General features: G+C 57.4%; 1 protein-coding gene across 3 annotated transcripts in view; it reads left to right on the plus strand.

The window, feature by feature from the left end:
- NUP210 (nucleoporin 210) overlaps nt 1-15,133 on the plus strand; it is a 100,702-nt gene extending 85,569 nt beyond the window's left edge. The window contains exons 30-40 of one of the 3 annotated variants that reach the window (XM_079935070.1): nt 58-232; nt 1,593-1,768; nt 3,709-3,929; nt 5,125-5,261; nt 7,694-7,817; nt 8,744-8,890; nt 10,501-10,751; nt 11,843-12,059; nt 12,269-12,364; nt 12,446-12,529; nt 13,711-15,133. In XM_079935070.1, coding sequence (XP_079791196.1) covers nt 58-232; nt 1,593-1,768; nt 3,709-3,929; nt 5,125-5,261; nt 7,694-7,817; nt 8,744-8,890; nt 10,501-10,751; nt 11,843-12,059; nt 12,269-12,364; nt 12,446-12,529; nt 13,711-13,811 — 1,729 coding nt within the window. In that variant the 3' untranslated portion in view covers nt 13,812-15,133. Of the gene's footprint in view, nt 1-57; nt 233-1,592; nt 1,769-3,708; nt 3,930-5,124; nt 5,262-7,693; nt 7,818-8,743; nt 8,891-10,500; nt 10,756-11,842; nt 12,060-12,268; nt 12,365-12,445 lie in introns of those variants that run through there. The other 2 variants (XM_079935071.1, XR_013830290.1) reach the window with 2 other exon arrangements.
- Nucleotides 15,134-25,941: the final 10,808 nt, after the last annotated feature.

The following is a 25,941-nucleotide window of genomic DNA, read 5'->3' on the forward strand; positions in this document are numbered from 1 at the left end:
CCCCTTGCCGTGACACTCCTGCTGTCTGTGAACACGGGTCTGGTTTGTTTTCCGAAGGGATGGCGCCGCCTCTCTGAGCTATCATGTCCTGGACGGGCCTGAGAAGGTTCCCATCGTGCACGTTGATGAGAAAGGCTTCCTGGTGTCGGGGTCCATGATCGGGACATCCACGGTCGAAGTGACTGCCCAAGAGGCTTTTGGGGCCAACCAGACCATCATCGTGGCTGTCAAGGTAGGATCACGTCCGCCTCCTTTTTGGAGTAATAAAATCAGCAGGACTGCTTTCCCCTCGCAGGTGTGTAAGTGAATCTACTCGCCTTCCAGCCAAGAGATTGTCTCCAAGAGTTTATTAAAGGTCCTAGGTGAGAAGCTGCAGCATCTTCTGGATGTCGGAGCCGAAGATCCTTGGAGATGATTGATGGCAATGACCTCGTCTCATAGATGGGGAAACTGAGGCCCAGAGAGGTCCATGGTTTTCTGGGACTGGCACTCCAGTGTCCTGACCAGTCAGCATTGAACGTGTGTGCTGGCTCTTGACCCAGAAACCATTACATTACAGACGGCACCTTGTAGGATGAGGTGACCCGTCTTCCAGGCAAGGAGACCAAGACTCAGAGCGTCACACAGTAATTGAGAGTCAGGCTCTGGGTTCTAGCCCACATCGGCCTGGCCCGGGTTGGCGTCCTCCAGTCCCAGCCGGCACTCCCGTGTCCCCTTGCCATTCTGTGCTCCTCAGAGACAGGACTTTCCCCTTGGGCGTCCCTGGGTCAGATCCTGGGGTTTATCCTGAACAGAGTTTTCTTTGCACAACTGATTCTCAATGACAGAGAAAATACACGACCACTGTAATATTTAGATTTTGCTTGGGTCGTGGGCCTCTTTCCTTCCTAACATCTTTTTGTTTCAAGATGGGTGTCTAGCAGGGAACCGTCCACCCTAGTTTTCGAGTAAGTGAAAGTGACTGACCCCCCATCCTGTGTCAACAAATAGTATTGAGCACCAGCTGTGTGCCGGTCACTGCACCACTGATCTTCGTCAAAGAAACTGGGCTTTTCGGGGGCTGGCTTTTCGGCCGGGATGGATTTTACCTGGAGTCAGAGCACCAAGTCTGCTCTCTAAAGAGCTTGCTGTCTAGGGCTCCCGAAACCCATCATCCCCTCCTTTTCCCGTCTCCCCTTTAACTGGGGCGTCTGTTCCTGGCAGCTCTGTAGCGTATGGAGGCCCCCAGGCAACGCTGCCCCTGCAGTCCAGCGGGCATTGTTTCTAGTTTAAATGCCTGGAGCCAGGTCCTCCAAAGAAGCTGAGCAGTCAAAGCCCAGAGGATATTTTTGCAACATGAATAATGATGTAATTTGTCACAGTCATGGCTTTTGACTCTTGTGGGTTGGGTTTCCTGAGAGCGAGGCCGGCCATCATGCAAGGAGGGGGCCACCGTCGCAGGCTGAGCCGCTCTTTCCATGACCCCAAGTCGGTCCAGCCCCCACGCCTCCTGAGATGGGGACTGGCTAGGGGCAGGCGTCCGTTCTCGGGAAGGGGATCTTCAGAGAGGTGTTCCTGGCGCAGTTGTCACTGCATTTGCTCACTGTCCCCAGGTGTCCCCTGTTTCCTACCTGAGGATCTCCATGAGCCCCGCCCTGCACACCCAGAACAAGGAGGCTCTGGCGGCCCTGCCCCTGGGAGTGACCGTGACTTTCACCGTCCACTTCCACGACAACTCCGGAGACATCTTCCACGCTCACAACTCTGTCCTCAACTTTGCAACTAACAGGTAGGGGTGGGCCCCCCTCGTTCCCCACATGAAGTCACGTCTCCATCAGACCCAGATCTGATTCACTCAGGTGACTGATGGCCACGCAGAGAGGCCAGCGCCCCTGAGAGGAGAGTTTGTTACTCACGGTTCCCAAGAGCAGGGGGTGCGCCTTGCTCGCAGGGGCCACGGGGGAAGCACCGGGCTCGGCCAGGCATCAGGAGTGAGGGGAGGCGTGGCCGAGAGTCTGTATTACCGGAAGGCACGCAGTCATTCAGCAGAGGTGCCCCAGTGGGCAGGAAGCAAAACCCAGATGCTGGGGTTTGTGGTTGGAAGGTCTGTAGTAAGATTTTGTGCAGCCGTGAAGGCTGGGCTGCAGGGGAGATGCATACAGCCCTGGTCGCTGGCCTGGCCCTGTGGTCAGTGGATGCAGAGCGCCAGTTATACCTGCTACGAAAGCTGGTCAGAGGAGACACACACCTTCCAACGCTCAGGGCCTTCTGCGTGCCGTCTCGCCGACTCCTTGCTGTCGCCCATTTGTAGAGGCCCAGAGAGGTCAAGCCACTTGTCCAGGGCCACACAGCCAGGAAGTGGGGTTTGGCTACCAGGTCCCATTGGGCTCCAAGGGCAGTTCTTTTTGGCTGGTGCTTCTGAAATACAAATGCAGCCTCAGGCCTAATGTGAGGAGGGAGGGGGTGGTCTCCAGGAAAGAGAGCTGTGGCCTCGGGCTAGACCTGCCCCCATGTCTGAGTCTACTGGAGCAGCGGTTCTCAAAGTGTGGTCCCCAGACCAGCATCATTACCACTGCCTGGGACACTCAGAAATGCACATTCTCAGGGCCCAGCAATCTGGGCTGTAACGAGGCCTTCAGGTGATTCTAAAGGTTAGGAACCGTTGTCCTGGAGGACGCAGACCAAGCTAAGAGCAGGAGGGAGGAGCCCCAGACCTAGGAGGAAGGAGTAGCGCTCCAGAGAGTCCTCTCTGGGCGCAGAAGCTCATGTCCTGGTGTTGGTGACCATTGCAGCGTGGGCTTCCCATGGGCCCTGGAGCAGATGTGTCCCCTGTGGCTGAACACACCCAGGGCTGGGCCCTGGGAGAGCAGGTTTGGAGTTGGGCCCTGTTCAAGCTGGGCTCGGCCCTTTATGGGGCCCATGAGTTTGGGCGGGTCACCCTTCCAGGCCGCTGTGTTCACACCTGTCACGTGGAGAACGTGGCCTAGTCCCCGGGGCCACCAACTGAGGCTGTGGTCGCCAGGGCCTGTGGCATGCCGTGGCGCTCTGCACAGAGCAGGGCATCTGCTGGTCTGGCGTGAAGGCTGCCCTGGAGGGAACGGAGCCCCCTGTCCAGCTCCCCTGCAGAAGTCACACGGGCCTTCTGTGGCGGGGAGCGTCCATCTCCGAGAGAGCGGTCAGGGCTTGGGGGTGTGGGCAGGGAGGCAACGGAGCAGAGACCCTGGCCCTCTCCCTGCCCAGCCCAGCCGTCCCTGCGGCCCCGCGGGGGCTGCCGTCACTGAGTGCCCCCCGTGTGCCCATGTGCTGGCTGCTGGCCTAAGCCCTTTCCAGCTGCTGACCGGGTCTGTGGCTCACGTCAAGCCTGTGATGTGGGTACATTGTCAGCCCCACTTGGCAGATGAGGAAGCGGGCAGGGGCAATACCACTGGTCCCAGTAACACGGCAGAAGGCAGCCTGTGCCTCCCCGAGTGTCCTGGTTCCCTACTGGGAAGGGATGGGAGCACAGGGTACATCACTTTCCTCTGGGGGGATGGTGACGCTGGCCATCCTGTCTGGGCTTTGGGTCCCCCTGCCCCACCTGGGTGGTGGGTGAATCAGGTCGGTATGGCCTGCGGGTCCCTCACCCGGGTGACATCAGGGCGCAGTGGGCGGGTGCGGGGGCCCTTCGCTGGCTCCTCCCTCAGAGCTGGGCCCTCTCCCGAGACTGAGAGCCACGTCTCCTGTGCCCAGGGACGAGTTTGTGCAGATCGGGAAGGGCGCCACGAACAACACCTGCGTGGTCCGCGCGGTCAGCGTGGGCCTGACACTGCTCAGAGCGTGGGACGCGGCGCACGGCGGCCTCTCTGACTTCGTCCCGCTGCCTGTCCTGCAGGCCATCTCCCCCGAGCTGTCCGGAGCAGTGGTGGTGGGGGACGTCCTCTGTCTGGCCACGGTTCTGGTCAGCCTGGAAGGTACGAGAGATTCTGGCCGAGGGAACCATCTCTGGTTGGGAGGTGGGACGGGGCTCTCAGCCCGCTGTGACAGGTGTGCACGTGGAGCTTGGTGATGGTCTAGAGCGGGCGTCGGAAAACTGCGCCGGCTAGAGCCAGCCTGCCGTCTCTTTCTGCAGCAGGCTGTTATTGGTGCTCGGCCACACCCCTGCATCTCCGTGTCATCAGTGGCCGTTTTCACGCTGCATCTGCTGGGCCGAGTGGTGGCATCAGAGACCCTCGGGCCCACACAGCCCCAAAGACTTACAATCTGGCCCTCTACAGAGGAGCTTGCCCCTCCCCCCCGCTCTAGGGGTTTTCCACCCTTGTGGAAACCGTCTACCCCCATAGCCACGAGCCACAGGACCCTGGAAACGTGGCTGGTGCAGCTGAGGAGCTGACTGTTCGCTGTTTTGTTTGGTTGTGGTTTTGGCTGCGCCGCACAGCACGTGGGATCATCGTTGCCCTGGTCCCTCGCCCCCTGCACTGGAAGTGCGGTGTCTTAACTGCTAGACCACCAGGGAAGTCCCTGACTGTTCGGTGTTGATGAGCTTCTTGGCGGGGCTGCTGCACGGGCAGGTGCCTCTAGGAGGGAACCTCAGCCGAGGAAGCCGCTAAGCGGCGGGGCAACTGTCCGTACCACCCGTGCATCCACGAGCCACACGTGCAATCATTTACTTAATTTTTTTCCTAATTGGCTCCCTTGTTTTAAAGCTAATTAAACTCATTGTAAAAGGAAGTTACACGCTGCCTTTAAAGAAAAGCACGTATTATTTGCCACAGATAGAATGTGGTTGTTGAATCCTTTCATTGCGTTTATCATGTGACGAGATTGGCTCTTCACTGAGGACCGCCGTCTAGTGACAGCTCAGAGTCTGCCACCGCCTTGTTTGTTCAAAGGGGATTGCTGAGCAGGGTGGGCGGGCAGGGGCGGTGCAGTGGGGAGGCATGCAGTGGGCCGTCCCTGGGGGGCCAGCGCCCGGGTCACCCCAGGGTGGGAAATGACCAAGAGATTCCCAGCAGGGAGGCACTGTGGTCGCAGACAGGAGCCGAGCGGTGGGACAGTGGAGCGTGGGGCTGGGGGCGGCGAGCACACTGCCCAGGTGACCCAGGTGAGACGCAGTGGCTGGAGTGTCAGTCATGGGAAAGAGGGGTCACGTGCAGCTTCCCCTCCCAGGCATCCCCGGGACCTGGAGCTCATCAGCCCGCAGCATCCTCCACGTCGACCCCAAGACGGGCGTGGCCGTGGCCCGGGAAGCGGGATCTGTGACCGTTTACTACGAGCTCGCCGGGCACCTGAAGACCTACAAGGAGGTGGGGCTTTGGGGCCCATGTGGCCGAGCCTTTCGGGGTGGAACTCTCAGATTCCGTACTGACTGATTCCCGTTTGTCAGGAAGAAGGAAGGTCCAGCATCTCAGGAGGCAGGCGGATAGGGATTCGTGAGCCTGGTGGGGGCAGGTTCCCCCTCCCAGGCTGCCGGCTCCCTAGTGCACAGTGGTGGGAGGACGGAGGCGGCCTCCTGGGGGGTGATCCCCGCGCCCACGTGCTTCGGCTGAGCCCTGGGGGCAGGATTGCCTGCGTGGGCGTCCCCTGGGAGTCGCGGCCGTAGGTGGTCCCGCTTAGCGATTTGGCATCACTGGGAAAGTTAAACTCCCCCAGCAAGTCACCTTTTGAGTCTTTCTGGAGGTGAACAGAACCGCTCTCTCTTCTGTTTATCTCCAGCCAAGAATGAATCGATGAGCAGTCTGGCTGCGTTCCACGCGTCTCATTTTTAGAGCAGCGTGTGCCCTGTGGAATCTAGCAGTTTAACTTAATAGCGGGTGTGTTTAGTGCTGCGACCCTGCAGTGCGGGCGAGCCCAGTGCAGATAGAGGCACCTTGAGACAAATAAAGCAGTCCCCCCCCCACCCCCAAGAAGCCCCGGAGGGTGGTCGGGCAGGGCTGGGGGAGCTGGCAGAGGAGGGCATCGCACGGGAAAGGTGGGCAGGGTTCGAGAGCCAGCCCTGGGGCTGGAACCCGGGGTGTGTGGGAGCGGAGGCTAGCTTTGCGATCAGATCACAACAGTGGTTAAGCTCTGGGGCCAGGCTGCCTGGGTGCAAATCCCAGCTGGACCACTGAGAGGCTGTGTGACTTTGGGTAAGTTACTTGACCTCTCTGTGCCTCAGTTTTCTTACTGGTAAAATGGGGCTAACGTTGTGTGGATTAAATGAATCATTAATGTGTGCGAAGGCCTTAGAATGGTACTCAGCACAGAGCACGTGCTCCGTGGGTATGAGCTGCTGCTGCTGCTGTTGGGGGTAAAGATGTTGAAACCGATGCCAGACACAGTAGGGATTCATCAGAGATTTTTTAAAGGCAAGAGTGATAGAGATCAGAAGTATGTTTGGAAAGATTGCCTGGTGCCTGGCTGAGTCTAAGAGCCTGAGGGAGGGGGCACAGCTGCAGGGTGGCAGCTGAGAGACAGAGGATGGGCCCTCACTGGCACCCCTGCGGAGGCCGAAACTAAGGGTGGGTTTGGAGAGACTCCGGAGGGAGGGTCATCAGAGCTTGGTGACCGTTTGGAAGCGGGGCTTGGGAGAGGGAGGCTTTGGGGATGAGTCTCCAGGTCAGGCTGGGGCGACGAGGGGGAGGATGGCCCTTTGCAGAGAGGGGAGCACAGAAGGAGGCGCCAGTGTTGGGGGAGGACGATGGGGAGTTTGAGGTGTTTGTAGCTCCTCCAGGTGGGGCTGGTGGTGACGCAGCTGGGCCGGCGCGTCTGGAGCTCCGGGGCCCAAAGCTGGAGACAGCGGAGGGTGGGGTGCCTGCAGCACAGACGTGGGGCTGAAGCTCTGGGGGTGGCGGGAACACGCAGGGCCTACCGGAGCAGGAGGGAGCGGGACCAGGCCTGGGGCCCTCTGCCAGGTGTGGAGGAGGACGGGGCAGGAGACTGCAGAGCGGAAGTCAGGAGCAGAGAAGGCGGGGGCAGCGGGAAGGACCCGGGCAGGGGCGCAGGTGACTGCGGTCAGTCTGGAGGGTGAGGGGCCGGCCCTCCAGCTCAGCATCGGCCACGGCTGCACTGCGGGGTCTGCAGGAGCTTGGGGAGGAGTGAGACCCCGTCCCTGCTCTCGAGGGACTCACGTGCTGGTGGAAGCAGGCCCGTGGAGGGCAGGAAGTGCTCGGCGCCTGCCCAGAGCCGGAGACGGCCTTCCACCGGGAGGCGGTGGCCCACAGCTGGGAGTGTTGGCCCTGCAGGAGGTTGGAAGGGGTACCCGGCCTAGGGAGGCTCGTCCTGTCTCAGTAAGGTGTTCAGTGGTTAGATGGGAGGGGTGAGCCAGGAGATAACTTGGGGAGATGAGCCTCGGCCGCCACCACTGGGCCGTGTGGGTCTGCGTTTTGGTCAGGCTGATTTATTCTGAATAAATGGCAGTGAAGTAAAATGGATCCTTCTCTCTTTGCTGAAAGATTAAGTAACCCATCTGATGTGCAGAGACGCGATCATAACTGACAGGGGAGCCAAAGTCTGCAGCCCGCCCCGACTGCTGCTTGCATTCAGGCCTGATGTCGCCCTGCCCCGCTGCTGGGGCAGCCGGCTCCAGGGAGAGTCAGGCCAGCCTGGGGTCTAGTCCAGCTCTGCCCCGTCTGAGCAGGTCACGTAGCCCCGGAGCCTCAGTCCTGTCCCCTGTACCGCGGGAAGGGCAGTACCTGCGTCCCAGGCGCTCGGCCTGCACGGTCAGCTCTCGAGGGCCTGCCTTGGCTTCCCCCCCCAGATAGTGGTCAGCGTCCCTCAGAAGATCGTGGCCCGGTACACCCGCCCCGTCCAGACCAGCTTCCAGGAGGTTGCGGCCTCCAAAGTGATGGTCACCGTGGGAGACCGGAGCTCTAACCTGAGAGGTAAGGAGTGAGGGGTCGTGTGTCCCGCGTGGGCCCTGCCAGGCCAGGGGCCTCGGGCCCTTCTGATGGGGTTTTGCTGCTTTTCCTACTCAAACTCGCTGACTCCGAGGCGGGCATTTAACCCCCGCTGGCCCACCCCTTCCAGCTCTTTAGAAATTCGAGTCCTCCATGGGCAGAAGCAGTGAAGGGATCTTCCTGAAAGCCCAGTGCCGCGAAACTGCCTGTTTCTGGGCTGGAGGTGCAGCGTCAGCCCGAGGGCACCCAAGTGGAGAAAGCCACTGTTCATCCCAGAAACTGTGGCTTAGCAGGCCTCGCCGCCGGTTCTGATTTCCATAATTACCTCTCCCAAGTCATGCATAGAACGTTCGACCTCATCCCCTGCCTGTGACAGCCCTGGACAGCAGCTGCCGGAAATAAATGCATCAATACAGGCTGTTTTTAAAAAACCACTTAACTGGTAGAATTCAATACCACTGTCGTGGTTCTGATGCACCTCTGCTGCCTCGTGGTCACCTCTCGCCCTGCTCCGGTGCAAGTGGACAGCACTGTGCCATTGCCCAAACGATGCTCAGGGTGTTAGTGGGGAACTAGTGCCCTCCTGATGTCCAGGGATAAATCGCCCGTTTTCCCTGCTGACAGGAGCAGACAACATGCACTAGCCGCTCGACCCGCTGCCGTGCCCCTGGATGTGGGCTCTGAAAAAATGCTGCAATTGCCCATGGTACAGGCCCCCCATTCCCACATCATGAGTCATTTGTCCTCCGCTTTTATAAACTGCGGCATCCTCAGGAGGAATGTGGGCACAGGTCCGGTTCTTGGGTCGGCCAGCCTCCACGTGGCCTGCTCTCATGCCTCGTGCTGGGGCTCTGCAGGTGGGGGCCTCGGGGGCCTGGGTGTGCGGCCTTCTCACCCCCTCCCGTCCCCAGGTGAGTGCTCCCCCGGCCAGGTGGAAAGCATCTCAGCCCTGCACCCAGAATCCCTCCTCGGCTGCCAGCTACAGTTCAAGCAAGACATCTTTGACTTCCCAGCCCGTGAGGTTTTCACCGTAGAACCGGAGTTTGACGCTGCCCTGGGTGAGTCCGCGGGGTTTGGAAGTGAACACTGACCTGCATGGCAGGTTCGCCTGTGGTTCATTTGGCCCGCGATGGCCGTCTGTCCAGGGGGCGGTATCCGTCAGGAGCCCAGCCTGGGGACTGATGCCGTCACCCCGGCCTCTGGTTCCCTGCAGCCGCCGGGAGGGGTTGGCATTCCCAGCTGCTGTCAGCAGCCACCTACACCTGGCGGAAAGGACTCGGTTCAGAGCTGGGGACCTGGTTCCAGGCCTTTCCTGCTCTTCTTGCCTCAGAGCCTGCAGGCGAGGAGGCTGCTTCCCTCGTGAAATGGGAAGGGTGGTGCCCCGCTCTGCTGGCATGACGGGGCTCTGAGAGGGATGGAAGGGACTTTATTTAACCGGTAGTTGAGGGCATGGGCGTCTGTGGAGTGTAACTGCTCCACGGAACTGGTAACCAGAGCCGTGGAACTGGCAGCCGGCACCACGGGCTGGAGCGGCGTGCTGGCCAAGTGGAGTGATCTGAGTGTCACCAGGTCACCCTAAGAGGAGGGCCACCCCTCACCGGATGCCGTGAGTGCTCAAGACAGGCCCTGGGATGAGCGTGCACAGTGCCCAGCTCGTGCACATGCCGAGACGCTGAGTCCTGTGCTCGTGCAACGAGACTGTCAGTGTTGTCGTGAGAGGGGCTGGGGATGACCATTTGACATGTTGCTGAGTTCTTTCTAAGAACCTGCTGCCACCGGCCTGCAGCTCCCAGGGGCCAGGCGAGGCCCTCCTCTCCCTGGTTCGCTCTGCGTCTCTGTCCCTCTGGCAGCAGCGCAAAAGCATCCTCAGCAGCCCGGCTGCCGTGTGGGATACAGGCGGTGTATCCTGAGGGCACACTGTGTGCAAGACCTGAGCTTGGGGCTTAGCACAGAGTAGGCACTTGGTGGTCCCGGGCCCCGTGGATTCACCAGCACAGCCCCGCAAGGGGTGCGATGTTACCCCCACTTGACAAGGGGAACAGAGTCAGCAAGGAAGCGACTCACCTGGGGGCTCCTGGCTGGTGGTGGGGAGAGAGGAGGAATGGAAGGGACTCACCTAGAGGCCTGGCTGGTGGGAGCACAGGAGGGACCCCAGCCCAGGTGTTCTGATTCCTGGATCTGGAGCTTTCCAAGGCACCACTCAACAGTGTTCATTCAGCTCTTCTACCCACTGTGGGTCAGGCATGGACCCTGAATAGTCCCAACCGGGCCTCCACAGAACTTCCTGCCGCACCTGGGGCGTCAGCAGTACTGGGGCTCAGCCCCACTCACGTACGGCCAGGGTTGGGTCGTGGTATCCGTTCACCATTCCCTCACCCCTGTTCTGAGCCAGACTGGCTGGGCCCTGAAATGCAGAGCTGGAGCAGGCATTCCTGCCCCGGGGGGATCCATGAACAGAGGATTCTGAGACACAGAGGGGGAGAGCTGGTCACACAATGGGTGTCCAAAGGGAGGGGGGCACTGAAGAGGGACTTCCCAGGAGGCCCCTGGAGGAGGGCATGCCTCACCCGGGCTTTGCAGGGTGGGTAGGAGTCCTCCAGGGAGCAGGGTTAGCATCAGGGCCTAGGTGGAGAGGAGATGAGGTGGAATAACGCCCTCGTCTCCACAGGCCGGTACCTCTGCTCGGTGACTATGCTCAGGCTTACGGACAAGCAGCTGAAGCACCTGAGCCTGAAGAGGACAGCACTGCTGGTCACTCCCTCTCTCCCAGGCAGCCACTTCTCCGGAGAGCAGGTCGGGGCCGAGGTGCCCTTCAGCCCAGGGCTTTACACTGACCAGGCTGAAATCCTTTTGAGCAACCACTACACCAGCTCCGAGGTCAAGGTCTTTGGTGCCATGGAAGTTCTGGAGAACCTGGAGGTGAGTGGTGACCAGGCAGGAGCCAAGGCCTCAGAGGGACCAAGAGGCACGGAGGACCAGCTGGAGTGTGGCAATCCTGGACCACCTCTCTTTAAAATTAAAAGTTGTAAGGGAGTTCCCCGGTGGTCCGGTGGTCAGGACTCCGCACTTTCACTGCTGAGGGCACGCGTTCAGTCCCTGGTCAGGGAACTGAGGTCCTGCAAGCTGCATGGCACAAAATTAAAAAACTAAAAGGTTTTAAAAATTAAGTCCCTTGACCCTTTTCCCCACAGCACTGCTGCTGCCTGTCGGCCCGTAGAATCGTGTGAATGGTCGTGATTGCCCCCGGTCTTCCCCGGCTGGAAGTGACCTATGGGGGGAAGCACTGAGTGCAGGGCCCGCCTGACACATGGCATCTGCTCAGCGAACGTGTCACGTGTCCATGAATGAATTCAGGGCAGGAGGGCCCGCTGACGAGGGGCAGGAAGAAAAGCTCTAACCTCTGACCTATCACTGATCCACTGATGCCGCACACCTGGGGACGATGGTGTCCCCATCTCTGGGCCTGGGTTTCCCCCTCCGTTGAGTGGCGGTGCAGGACACCGGTCCTGCGGCCCGGCAGGCCGGGAGGAGGTCGGGGTGATGTGCGAAGGGCTCGCTGGTGTCTCCGCCGGCTCCTTCTCTGGTCTCGCTGCGGCAAACGTAGCTGAATGTCCTCACAGTGACACAGGCATGAAGTCGCTATTGGTGGTGGAGCTCCTGCTGGGCCCCAGGCTGGGCTGCTGGCCACGGGCCATGGACAGAGCTCCTGGCTGCTCCCTTGGGAAGCTGGAGTTTGGTGATCGCTCACGCAGTGCAGCATTTTTTTTAAGGAGCTCTTGATTAGAATTCCATGACATTGGTTTGTCCTTTCCCTAAAAATGCCCCAGCATGGACAGCGTGCTCCCCTGAGTTTGCGGATTGCATGCCTGTCAGAAGTGCCCAGGCCTCCTCACCTGCCTGGGAAGCGGGAACTGGTAGGGTCCCCGCCATCGGCCCACGGGCCCAGGAGGGCAGCTCACGTGTGTCAGGCAGACGTGGGGTGTGCCCCTCAGCCCTGACGTCTCTCCCAGGTGAAGTCAGGGTCCCCGGCCGTGCTGGCCTTCGTGAAGGAGAAGTCTCTGGGGCTGCCCAGCTTCGTCACCTACACAGTCGGCATCTCGGACCCCACGGCCGGCAGCCAGGGGCCTCTGTCCACCACCCTGACCTTCTCCAGCCCCACCACTAACCAGGCCATCACCATCCCCGTCACCGTGGCCTTCGTGATGGATCGCCGGGGACCTGGTGCTCGTGAGTTACGGGACGGGACGCCTGCTGGGAGGGACCTGGCAGAAGGGACGGGCAGAGTGGTCCAGGTGGGAGTGGAACCGGGAGTCTGAAGGCTGCAGGAGCAGAAATGCAGAATATGTCTCTCACCCGGGGCCCCTCACCCTCTGAGCACGCACACGACGTGAGGGCCTCCGCACACGGTTCGGTAACTCTCTTTCCTTGGACCACAGACGGCGCCGGCCTCTTCCAGCACATCCTAGACTCCTACCAGGTCATGTTCTTCACGCTGTTTGCCCTGCTGGCCGCGACTGCGGTCACGATCATAGGTGAGGCGGGCGTGCCGTGTCCCCACCCCCCGATTGCTCCCCCATCCTCACCCCCACTCTAACCACCCGTACGTCTCGCAGCCTACCACGCGGTCTGCACACCCCGGGAGCCCAGCACACCACCGGCCCTCTCCCCGCGAGCCAGCCCTCGGCACAGCCCGCACTGTGAGTAGCCACCCCGAGGAGCGGGCGGCGGGGGAGGATCCCCAGGTCTCAGAAGGCCTGGCCCTGGGCATGAGCTGCAGCTGGGCTGTGAGGCCCAGAGGGCAGGCCTGCGAGCTGGTGGGGGAACGGGGGCTGGCGGATGCGGGTCCCGGAGGGGCTGGGGCCAGGGAGCCCTGTCTCTGCGGGTGGGCGTGTGGGGCCGGAGTCCCACCCGCTGGGGCTACCGCGAAGGGCTCTCAGCTGGGGCTGGACGGGCTGACTCAGAGGTGAGGGTTCTGGAGGGTCCCGACGAAGTGTTTCTCGGATGGAGAAGAATCACTGGACTCATTCCTGTTAGTGGTGCCCCTGCCTCTGGTGGTCCTGAAGCCCTGGTGACCCTGCACAACCCCAGGGTCTCCTCTCTCTGTGAGTGGTGTCCCCTGAGGCTGTGCAGTACCCCACCTGCACAGCTGTCCGTGGCATCCCTGTGTCTCCGGATTCCCATTCAAGGGTTCTCTCCCCTCCACAAGGAATCCTTGAGGGGCTGTCTACTGACCTATGGGGCCATGGCCTGGCTTCAAGGGCTCCGTGAGTTTTTTGAAAGAGGACACCACTGTGTATATAGGTTGGTGTTCCTGGGGTAACAAGATCCTACATGCATCCTGGACCCCTAGAATCACAGCCTTCTCTCAGGCCTGCGACCCCAGGGAAAACCGTGGACTGCTCAGTAGCTCGCTTCCCCACGTCAACTCCGATTCATCTTCCAGCTGTGCTTGCAGTGGGCGCTCGCCTTGCTAACTGCGTCCCCCAGCACACCCCTCCCCGGTTTGTTGGAGCCACGCCGGGGGCTTCGCGTTGCCTCCTGGGCACTCCAGACCCTTCGCACACGTGGGAGTCTGTTTGTGCAGCCTTCTCTGCCCAGATGGACGGGCCCGCTCCCCGTGTGTCCTGTGGATGGGACGTGGCCGTGGGATCCTGGGACCTGGCAGGCCGTGCGCGCCAGGAGGTCAGGGTCACGGTCCAGGCCGCTGCGTGCGCAGCTCAGCAGGCCCCTGTGGGCCTCGTGCGCTGGCCCGGGAGCCGGGGGCGTAGCTAGGCCGCAGCCCCTCGGAGCCGTTGTCTGGCGTAGGCCCTGCGGGGTGTGAGGAACGTAGAGGTCTCCCTTTGGCTCCTTGCTCACCGGGGCTCTCTTCCCACCCTAGATGTTCCTGCCTCATCGCCAACGCCTTTCAACGCGCTGCCTCCTGCTCGCAGAGCCAGCCCTCCCTCGGGGCTGTGGAGCCGGGTGTACCCCTCCCACTAGTCAGGAGGGCCAGGACCCCCGTGCCTCCACCCCCCCAGGGCCGGGCCTGCTGGGTCCAGCCTGGAGCAAGCCCGGCCGCCGCCGCCGCCCCTCTTCCTGTAACTGTAGTTTAGGCCATGCGCACGAGCTTGTTCTTATAAGTAGGAGTTTAAGTTTGTTGTCTGGGGGTTTTTGTGTTGTTGTCTTGTTCTACTGAGAGTCTTGCAAAGGCAAAGACCTTGGCTCATTCCTCAGCCTGGTTGTCTGGGGTTTCGGGACGATGGACACTTCGGCTTTTAGTTTCTTGGTCTCTAAAATCGCTCCCTTCTCAGGACCTGAAGCCGGTGGGAGTCTGTGGAGAAGGGGTCTGTAGATGCTGCGATAGCAGTGGTCTCAGGGAAAGGACTTTTTTTTTTTTTTTTTTCTGAAAGGACTTTTTATTGGATTTTTTACTTGTGTGGGTTCTTCTCTCTCTGGAAACTGGACTTTTCCCCTCGTCGGGCTGCTGCTGGGAAATGATTGCAGTGAACAGACACGAGTGACAGGGGCCGCCCCGTCCCTGCACAAGGAGCCTCAGGGCCGGGGCCAGGGCGCCCGGCTCAGCCTCGGGGGCGCCCGAGACTCCGGGGAGCTGGGAGCTGGGCCTCCTGCCCGCCTCGGGCCACTATGAGTGGATGGCCATCCTTTGTGGTGCTTTGCTTCCCGAGCGGTGTACTTGGACTCGGCCCCAGGGGGCCCGGCTCATCCTCCCTGTCCTGGCTTCGCTATCAGCACAGGGACTTCGGAATCGGAACTGGGAAATGTCCTTGGCCTGGAGACAGGGACTCTCCTTGTGTTCCACTGTTCCACCCACGCACAGACCCATGTTCTCTGTCCCTCCCTCTGTACAAAGCACCTCGCGGATCTGAGCCTCTGCCGCCCCTCGGGACGGCCTCCCTCCGGGCAGCTCCCAGGACGGGCCGGGGAGGGGGCGACTCGGAAAACGCCCTCCTTCCCAGCCCTCGTCCACACAGCAGCTGAGACCTCCAGGACGCGGCCCCTCCTGAGGCCGGGGTGCCGTGCCGCCCCCAGGAAGGCCCGGAGCCTGGCAGGCGTGGACCCCGAGCTGCACACGTGAATCCGCCTCAGCCCTTTGGGACTGGGCCATGCGATTTATTTTTTTAAAGCTGGAGACAGGAAGAATTGTGCCTTGCATATTACTTGAGCTCAAACTGGCAACTTGGATGTAAATAGGCGCGTTTCTACTTGGTTTATTTAATAAAGCTCTATAATTTCTTAAGATGAGCGTGATTATTGCCGGAATCACATGCGTCCTGCCCAGAAGTGACCCAGGCCTGGTGACATTGCTTGCCGTTGTGTGCATTTGGGGAGCAGGTCTGTGTCCTGCCAGCCTCTCTTCTCTAGCTGGGCAGCCCAGCCTCCCTCCCACCCCTGAGGGACCGGCAGGCACCAGGGCGGGGTGCCGTAGTGTCTGCCCGCAGCTGCCTGCTCAAGGCCCCCAGACAGGCCTTCCCTGTCGGAGGACGTGGCAGCCCTGCCCACACATCACTGGGGTCACCTAGACAGCCTCTCGGCTCCCCTCCCTCTCCAGCCGTCCCCTTCTCTCTGCAGCTCTGGCTCCACCACCCCACCCCTGAGACCATCTCCCCTGGTCACAGCCGGACACCGGCCCCGTTAGTTAACTGGCCCTGCCTTGCTGGCAGCCCCTCCTCTGTGTCCCCCGGCCCCTCACCCTGTGCCCCTCAGGGTTGGCCCTCCCAGCCCCAGGCCCTGGCTGCGGCCTTCACGGGGCACTCGTGTGGGGTCATCCTGAGTGCCCCGTGGGGCAGGGCCTGGCATCACGTGTCACAGGGGTGGGAACGGAGGCTTAGAGACAGGTAGCCACCCAAGGTCGCAGGCCACCCAGAGGTGCTGCTGGTGGAGACCAGCTGTCCCGGACATCACTTGCCGGCCTCCTCGGAGTCTGAGCCCCTGACGCGGAGCTGGGCAAAGAGCAGCTGGAATTTCAATGCAAAATTTGCATTTCGCAGCCCCTCGTGCTGCTAGAAGACAACATGTGACTACGTTTGGGGCCAGAACAGAGCGGCTGTGTCCCAGGCAGCTGGTGAAACGGTGCCCTGAAGGGACGGGTGCCCTGTTCACCTCCCGTCCCATCAATGCCGGCTCAGCAGACCCGGTGGGGCTCTGCCTGGCAAGGACGGTCGGGCCACCAGAGTCGCTGGGCTGTCATCGTGTCCAGCCTGCACCCCAACCCGGGACGGCGTCCCCTGCCGCCCAGGCATGCGAGCAAGAGTTTTGGGCTCTCTTCTCCACAGACGTCACCGTCATCTTAAAGCATGTGCTGCTAGAAACAACCAGACCCGGCCAGAGGCGAGGGCGTTCACAAAACCCAGTGACGTGCTTCAGCTTTCTGTTCCCAAACTAACGCAGCAACTTTCACTCTCCAAAGGCTGCCAAACGATGCCTTTAGCACCATTTAGCGCTAAAATTATAGTATTGCATATAGATTTTTTTTCCTCCAGAATTCCTAAGTTTGGCCAGAAAATAACTCTGTGTGTCTCTCTCTGTCTCCCCTTGTTTTTCTGTGTGTGTGTTGGTGTGGGGGGCATACTGGAAATGTTACATCTCGAGGTCTGAAATACCACCTATGAGGCAGCCCAGAACCTGGGCATCCAGGTGGGTGGGAAAGGCATGGAGTTTAGAGATGAGGTGGCCAGGGGTGCAGACCCCCCGTCTGGGGCTAGAGCGGAATTGTGTGCCCTCCCTGCGCTGCAGTGTTCCCCTGTCTGCATCTGGCCTGCCTGCCACCCCAAGTGGCTCCAGGGGAAGAGGTGCTGGGTGGGCTGCATGCTCTTCCCAGCCCTCAGCCTCCCAGTGCCTCGCCCAGAGGCTGATTGCATTCCCCCCATGGAGGGGGCGCCATGGTCCGTGACTCGCTTTGGCCAATGGAAAGTGGGTGGAAGTGACCGCATGTCAGTTCAGAGCCTGTGCTTAAAGAGGCCTCACCAGTTTCTGCTCACCCTCCTTGTCCTTCTGCAGTTGACAGAATAACAAGGAAACCCAGGTAGCTGCTGGCCCCAGGAGGAGGAGAGACATCTAAGAGGGACCTGAGACAAATCTGCCCATCCTAGACCAACTGACCTGCAGACTTGTGACCTTGAGAGTAAATGATGAGAGTTACAAACCACTGACTTTGGGGACAGTTTGTTAGGCAGTGTTGTTGCAGCAGTAGGTGACTGATACAAAGCGTGGCATGGATTCCCTTCTGGCTGAGCCCTTCAGGGTAGGTTTCTGCCACTTGTCACAGAGTCTGATTGACATGGTTGCAGCCTCGTGGCCCCTTACCTTCAGTCTGTTTTCTCCTGGGCCCTGCCCAGGGCTGCCCCTTTGGCCCATCCCGCTGGACAGGGCTTTCCAGTGGCCCTGGCAGAGGCTGGAAGGGCGCCTGGTGCTCAGAGCCTGGGCCAGGAACTCAGGCAGGCACCTCAGAGGCCCCGTTTTCCTCCCTCTTGGGAGGGGCCCAGTCAACCTCACCCTCGGGCTGCTGCTCTCATCCTGTTGTCACCCCAATGGGCTGGGTGAGACACGTCCTGCTCATGGTGACAACCCGGAGCAAGAGGGCAGGAGGGAACACACAGCCCCCCAGGGGCTGGGCCGGGACGGGCCTGCTAGCCTGTGCTCTCCAGTCCCTTGAACAAAACCAGTCACGAGTCTGAATCTAGAAGCAAGGCTCAGGAATAGTCTACCTTGGCTGGGAGGAGCTGCAAAGCCACAGATGTGAACGGAGGGGTCAAGAGTCAAGGTCATTAAATAAATAAATAATAAATTTAACAAGAGAGTCAAGGTCATTAAATAAATAAATTTATTTAACAAAAGAGTCAAGGTCATTAACACAAAGCAATCATGGGTTGTCTTTTTTCTTATTGTTCAACTCTCTCATCATACATCATACAGACGGGAAAATTGAGGCCCAGAGACAGGAAGGAACTAGCAGGGGCCACCCCTGAGTAGCACATCAGGCCCCGGCCCTGAAGTTCAAGGTCGTCCCCCACCACCACCCCCGCCTCCCCAGAGCAGTGACACAGGTCATGAGGACGCATTAGTCAATGGCGTGGGCCTTTCACCCTATGATTAATTCTCAAGGATCCTGTCTAGATCCACAATTTCAACATCACATAAAGTGAGCAATCTCAGAGAGAGAGAGAAAGGAAGAAAACAAAGCCGGGAACCGTGCGTTTGGTGATTGTCTATTATTTTGTTTTATGTTGTATGTAATTAGCACATTAACTTCCGTGGAAGATTTCATTAGCAGACTCATCAGGTGACCACTTTTTCACGTGGGGAGTATTTACTGACGGCAAATAAAGACAATTTATAAGAACCAGGGAAGTGGAATCCCATTTTCCCATTGCTCCACAGCTGCAAGGTGTAATGGCTCCAGGGCAGTGGCGGCTCCCTCTCTGGGTCCTTCTCCACAGAGGGGTACATCAGGAGGCCAAGGGCAGCAGCCCAGAGCCTGGTGGACAAGACCCAGGCACCGGGTAGATCTCCTGCCTGTGCCACTAACCAGCCAGGGGGACCTTGGCCTTGAGTACTTCCTGCCACCTCTCTGAGCCTCAGTTTCCCCGTCTGCAGAGTGGTAATTATCACACTACCTCCTCCGTAGGTGTGCCGTGTGGACTGAATGAGCTCCTGTACTGAAACCCCCAGCATGGTGGTGAGCAAACGTTTGGTGCTCAGTCAATAGGAACTTTTCTGCCTTCTTCTCCCTGGTGATTAGGCACAGTTGTCCTCACTCTCTTGGGGGCCATGACACATTCCCCAGGAGTCCCTGTCACTGCTCACCCGGCCAACTGAAGCAAATCAACCATCAGGTCCAGGCTCACAAACGTGGATGATGGGCCAGGCAGGCGGCCCCCGAATGCAAGGGGCTGGGGGTGGACGCTGGCGACCTGAGCGCATGGCCTCACCCACTGACCTCCAGCTGCCAGGTGGGGACAAAGCCCAGTGGGGCCCATTCTTCTAGTTTTCTAGAGACTCCAAAAATCCTTTGGGGGGCAGTAAAACCTTCCACCTTATAAATAATGGTAATAAAATTAAAGTTTAAAAAATATTAAAAAAAAAAAAGCTTGTGTGGGCCGAAGAAACCTACCCTCAGGCCACCAGTTTTCAATCTCTGAATTTCTTCATAACTGGTAAAATTCTGGTTCGTGTGTTTCCCCAATCCCTTCCTGTGGCCCTGGCAGACATTACTAATCGCTCCCAGCACTCTTTCCTGCTCAAGCAGGACTCTGCCTCAGATTCCCTACAATCCAGCATCCCGGCAGCCACAGCCAGTCAGCTGGTGTTGACAGAGGAGAGGAGTCCCATCGTCCTCCTTAATCTACTCCAAGCCCCTCATTTTAGAGGCAGGAAGGGACTAGTTTTAGCTCACCTCTAACCAAAGATGTGAAGGCATCATCTTTTCTCTGACAGCCGGACACAGAGGGAGTGGCTAAAAGATGCTGTGTATGTTAGAATATATCTTTTTTTTTTCCTTCAGAAGTATTGATTTGGGACTGAAGCATCTTAAAGTGCAGAAGAAGTAGGCAAATGTTGCAGCCCCAGCTACCTGCCCCTACTGCCCACAGGGTCCAGGGGTCCAGGGTGAGGAGATTGATGGGCAGAGGTAGGAAGTTTAAGTGTATAACTAATCAGTTTGTTAAGTTTTCAGGAACCATTGAAATGACATTCACCATCCATGTGGGGAGGGGAATGGGCGCTCATGGTCTAAATCAAAGGAAAATGATCAAGGGCTGTTTCTTGGGCACCCCAGTTGGAGACAGATTCGTGTCGGCTGTCAAGTCGGTAATTTTGTTCCCTACGCCAGGAAGGTTGAGATGCTGTTACCACCTCCAGGGGCTGTTGGCAGCCTTTATCAACGCCCTGCTTCCCAAGGAGCTGGCAGGGCAGAAGGCAGTGATGAGTCAGATGGGCCTTCTCTGTGGAGGGGCAGAGAGACAGACAAGGCTCAGAGCACCTTCTACAGGTGGGGGAAGGGACCTTGGTGGTTTGGAGGGTTGGAAGAGGCTCCAGGGAGGAGGTGAGTCAGAACCAGGGTGGGAACAATGGGTGTCTAGGCGGAGGGGCCAGTTTGAGGCTAAGGTCAGACACTTCTAGTCTCCTGTGGGGAGGAACAGATAGTGGCCTGGGTTCCAATCCTCACCATCTGGGATAGAGTTATGGCATGTTGTTCTGGGTATAAAAAGCTCTTGGCTCCCAAGCTAGGGGATGTGGGGAAATACTGATTTGGGGTGACTGGGGTCAGTATATTCAAACCAGGTTTCCTGTCCACCCCCACCCCCCACCCCACCCCTGGTCCTGTAACATTCCCCAGGGGCACATGTGACTGGGTTGAGATGTTCTGAGTTCAGGACATCCAGAGAGGAGACGTCAGCAAAGTTAATTCTTCCCAGTCTAACTGGACTTTCTTTTAGGTTTCTCACTTTTCGACCTACATTAAAACCCATTTTCAGTAAAATTTCACATAATTTCAGATTCGGAGTAGGTTATTTAATTTGATAATTAAAACCTATTTTATCAAGTCCTGTCATAAAATATTCTGATTATGGTTAATCCTCATTGTATTTCATCCTGTAAATTGTTTCATATGTTCTACTTCCTACTGATAAAAGTATACAACAGGTGTCAACTTAGAAAGGGTGGTGGGGGATAGAGTTTTTCCCAAATTCTATGAGGGAGCACACGAAAAGCTGTGAAACTTCCCCCGTAGCCAATGGGGAGCCATGGAGGGTGCCAGAGCAGGAGTGTGCCATGGCCAGAGACCGGCTCAGAGGGTCACTCTAGCAGTAGGTGTCTGTGTGAGTGGAATCCCTTCAGGGCAGCCAATGGGATGACTGCTCATCCAAGGCCTGCTGACGGGCTCTATTTGGGGAAAACACGTGCACTCACCTCACCTCTGCCCCTTGGTCCTTTCACCAGGCTCCCCCAGGCTTCTGCTTCCGGCCCTGACTGTCCAGCCGGTCCCCTCCCCTCTCTGGGTCTCAGCTTCCCCTCGGTTCTGATCAGGTGCCCCAGCTCCAAAAGGCTGCGGGTCCAGGAAGGGAGCAGACCCAACACCCGGCCCCACCTACCCACCTACCCGCCTACCCGCCCGCTGGATCCACAGCCTCAGGGAGCACAGCTGCCGCCACCGGGGGCTGCCCTGCTCTTGGCAGGAGAGAGGCTAAACCTCAGAGGCCACAGCTGAGTGGGGCAGGGCGGCCCGATTTAACCAGCATGCCGCTGTGAGGCTCTGAAGGGCAGGACACTCAGGCCCCACTTTCCTGACTGATTTGGAACATCTGAGCCTCATGGGCTCCTCCCACCCCAGGTCCGCTGGGGCCTTGGGTATGCTCCCGTCAGCCCCTGGGCCGGTCTGCCCTTCTGTTTGTCTCTTCTCCCTTCTCCCCCTGCCTGGCTCCCCCCTCAGGGCAGAAGTCTCACCTCTTCTGCAGTTTCTCTTCTTCCTCTTCGCATCCTGCACCCCTCCCCTCCCCCTCCTCCTTTCACTCCCCCCTCCCCCTCCCCCTCCGACTCCCTCTTCTAACACCCTACAGCCACGCTACTCAAACTCTGGTGCTACTCAAACTCTGGTCCTCCTCGGATCAACAGTGTGGGCGCCACCCGGGAGCCTGTTAGAAATGCAGACTCTCAGGCCCCGCCCCAGACCTGCTGGATCAGGACCTGCATTTCAGCAAGACCCCCAGGTGACTTGTGTGCACTTTTCTAATTACAGAGTAATCTGAGTTAATTGAAGTAGAAAATATAGACAAGAAAAGAAACATCACCTGTAGCCCCTCTGCTGATTGCTAGCTCCGTTTTCAAGTTGCTGTTCTTTCTTCCCAAGATTTTTTTCTTAATTTTTATTTTATATTGGAATATAGTTGATTTACACTGTTGTATAAGTTTCAGGTGTACAGCAAAGTGATTCAGTTATACATATCTATTCTTTTTCAGATTCTTTTCCCATATAGGTTATTGCAGAATGTTGAGAAGAGTTCCCTGTGCTATGCAGCAGGTCCTTGTTGGTATTCTATTTTATATATAGTAGTGTGTGTATGTTGATCCCAACCTCCTAATTTATCCCTCCCTCCCCATACTCCCCCTTTGGTAACCACAAGTTTGCTTTCTAACCCTGTGAGTCTGTTTCTGTTTTGTAAGTAAGTTCATTTGTCTCATTTTTTTTAGATTCCACAGAAGTGATATCATATGATATCTGTCTTTCTCTATCTGACTTACTTCACTTAGTATGATGATTTCTAGATCCACCCATGTTGCTGCACATGGCATTATGTGCTTTTCTCTGGGTGGGTTGTAAGAGTTGTTGAGCCAAAATCCCAACTGGGATTTAATTTCTGGAAGCCCCTCCCTGAACCAGCCGCCCTGACTGTGGCCATCTCTGTCCCAGTGGAGTCCACTCCAGTCGGCCTGGCATAGCCAGGGATGGGGACCAAAGTCCTGCTGAGGACAGAAATGACAAAAGCAGTTGAGGTTCCCTGCTGATGGGAGGGATGGTCCTCGCAATCGTGAACTTCACTCACCCTCTAAGCCCAGCCTGCACTGGCTGCAGGGCCCCAGGAGGCTTCCGACCCCTCCCTGCACTCCCGGACCTCATGTCCCATGCGGAGACAGCCCAGGCTTAGACCAGGGCCAGAGCAGGAGCAGTCCTGAGGGAGCTCGGAGGAGGCCTAGCCAAGTGTAGGGGAGGGGATGGTCAGGGAGGGCTGCCTGGAAGAGGGGACACTTGCTCAGGCACCTTGGTGGAATAGTAACAGCTTTTTCTGGTGGACAAGAGAAAGAGGGAAGGGTTCCCAAGAAAGGGGAACAGCACTTGCAAAGATGACCAGGGAGAGGACAAGGAGGTGTGTGTGTGTGTGTGTGTGTGCTGGGCGGGCAGTGGCAGTAGCAGGGAAGTGTGTAGCAGAGGTCAGGAGAATGTTGAGGTTATGTGTCTGGGGCAGGGTTTCTGCAGGCCTGTTGTAAACACTTAAGCAAGTGAAGTTAAGGGCTGGACCAGGCCACTGTTTTCTATGTGCAGGCTCTGGAGCCAGGAGGCCTGGGTTCAAATTCTGACTCTGCTTCTCATGTGCTGTGTGACAGTGAGTTAGTTGATGAACCTCTCTGTGCCTCAGTTTCCTTACCTGGGAAATGGAGGCAATGATGGTGCTTCCATCATTTGGGCTGATGTGAGATTAAATGAGTTAATTAATGGAAAGTACTGGGAAGAGCTCTCGGCATATAAAGGGCCAGCCAGAGACCAAGGATGGGTAGTCCATTGCTCCGATCCTCAACTTCCTCAGATGCACTGTGGGCAGTGTGAAACCTCTCCTGCAGGGGCGTTCGTAAATATTCAGCCACATCCAATAGACATGCATGTGCCTGGCCTTCTGCCTGGCAGGCTTGGCTTCTCTCATGGAGTTGGCACTGTAGTGAGGGACACGGAAAAAGTATAAATAGATAACCCGGTTGCGGAGATAGTGCTAAGTGCCATGAGAAGCAAGATGGTAGGAGAGAGGATGATGGCATGGTGGAGGGGACCCTGAATCAGTTTGGTGGTCGGGGAAGACTTTTCTGCGGTGATATTTGAGTTGAGATCTCAGAGCCAAGGAATCAAGAAAGATGGGGCAGGAGGAGCATGCCAGGCCAAAGGAACAGCGTATGCAAAGGCCCTGAGGTGGGAGTGCTTTGGGTCTGACTGTGGAACAGCACGGGGGCAATGTGGCTGGAGAAGGGTGGCCAGGTTTTAGCAAATAAAAATAATAGGGCACCCAATTAAATGTCTGCAATTAGAATTTCAGGTAAACAGCAGAGGATTTTTTAGTTTATGTATGTCCCAAATGATGCATGGGACATACTTATGCTAAAAAAAATCATGTGTTGTTTATCTGAAATTCCAGTTTAGCTGGGAACCTCTATTGTATCTGGCAATCCTAGGCTGGAGGGGGGATGTTGGGGGAGATGAGTCAGCAAGCAGGCGGGGCTTGGCCGACCTGGGGAGGTGGCTGGATGTCATTCTCAGGGTCATGGTTAACAGGGCCGTGGCCTCCAGCTTCCATCCTGCTCCAGGTGCTAAATGGGTCGGCGTTTTAGCTTAATGGGGGAAGTGTCTGTCAGGGACCCCGGAACAAGTGGTTCAAGCCACCCACGTCATGGAGAATTCTCCAAAAGATGACTCATCCCAAGTAACAGACAAGAGAGCTGGGGCTGCATCGCGCTCCAGGGAGGTGAAAACCTCCCTCACAGGAATGACAGGGAGGGGAGGCGGTCGAGGTAGTAGGGAGTGATGTTAAAATTAGAACAATCCTGTTCTCCTAATCAGAGATGCAGCCAGTGCCCCACGAATCTGTAATGGGCTTCCTTGCAGACTTCTGGAAGGGGGAGGCCAGGGTCAGCTGTGTAAATATTCATGGGGAGCCGGGAGAGGGTCCAGGGGGATGCAGGCCTGCCCCCTCCCCGCAGAGGCCCAGCGGGAGGTCTGGGTGCCTATCCTGCCCTGTGGCTAACTGGGTGAATTGTGACGTCAGGCCTGCCCTGCTCCCTCTGAGCCTGGGGGGACGGATGGAGAATCAAGTTCAGGACAGGATCCCAGAGGGAGAATCAGGGCCCCTCACTTGGCCTTTGCTGGCCCCGCAGACTCAGTGCTTGCTGAAAGAAAGAAAGAATGAATGAATGAACGAATGAGGGCTCTTTGGCAACCCCCTCCTTTTCCTGGCAGGGCTATTTTAAGCCTTCTGCTAGGACCTTTGTGGGCACATCCACACCGTGTCACGGCAGACAGATTAAAAAGCACCCACATGCCTCATTAAATAGAATTTATATATAACTATATGGCGCTGAGTCAAGATGCAATTGACTAGTTGACTGATGTTCTGTTCTGTGGACATTTAATTAAACATTTATTCATTTTGACGTGTCAGTGTGTCTTTTTCCTCCCTCCTCTACCCCATCTCAAACATATTCCTGGGCCCCTGACAGGCTCCTGGCTGCCGAAGCTCTGCCCCAGCGGCTAAAGGGGCGGCCTTGTCTCAGGGCCGCAGGCGCCCCGTCTGTAAAAGGGCAAGGTTGGATGAGGTGACCCCCACTAGGCATGCTCCTCCCATGAGGAGGACTGTTAGAGCCCCCCATCCCCGTTCCTACAGAGACCGCGGAGTGATAATAACTGCAGCCTCTCAGAGGGACGTTGAATTCCACAGCCTCCAACATCAGCAGATGTTCTTATCCCCATTTTACAGATGAAAAGGCAGAGGCTGGGACGTTAGGACAACACATCTGGGGCCCTGGTACACCTGAGACAAAGTCCCCAAGGCTGTTTGAGGAGATGTGGGCCAAAGAGCATTAAACATCATGGGATGACAGGGCAGAGAGGGCCATTTGCCTTCAATCCTGATTGTAGGAGGGAGAAGCACTTGGCCACCTGCTGATGGGTCTTCAACACCCCTCCAGCACTTGCTAATCGAGAAAGAACAGGCCTCACACTCACAGTGTAAAATGACAGCAATTTCCAGCTAGAAATTAACAGGAGCACTGAGGCGAGAGGCAGGCAAGGCTTCCCCGGCAGTTACGTGGAGGCCCCAGCCGGTCAGGAGCTCCTGGGTGGGCTGCATGCTTAGCCTGAAGAAGCTGGTTACCCAGCTCCTCGCCTCCTACCCGCTTCAGATGAGCCCCAATGGAGACATGGGAAGAATGGTCAGACTCCTTAACTGAAGCCATTCTAGCAGATATGGTGTGTGTATTTTCTTTCTTTGAATAGCTTCAGTGAGATATAATTAACATACTACACAATTCTCCCTTTAAAAGTGTACGATTCAATGATTTTCAGTACATTCACAGTGTTTTACAGTCAATTTCAGAACATTTTCATTACCCCATAAAGAAATCTTCACCTACCTACTACTCACCCACCCCCGGCCCTAGGCTACCACCAATCTACTTTCTGTCTCTATAGACTTGCCTATTCTGTACATTTCATGTAAATGGAATCCTACAATATGTGGTCTTTTGTGACTGATTTATTCCGCTTAGCACGTTTTCAAGTTTCATCCATATTGTGGCAGGTGTCAGCATTTTATTCTTTTTTATTACCAAAGAATATTCATTGCGTGCATAGACC

Source organism: Stenella coeruleoalba, assembly GCF_951394435.1.
Source record: "Stenella coeruleoalba genome assembly, chromosome: 10".
NCBI classification, from domain to species: Eukaryota; Metazoa; Chordata; class Mammalia; order Artiodactyla; family Delphinidae; genus Stenella; species Stenella coeruleoalba.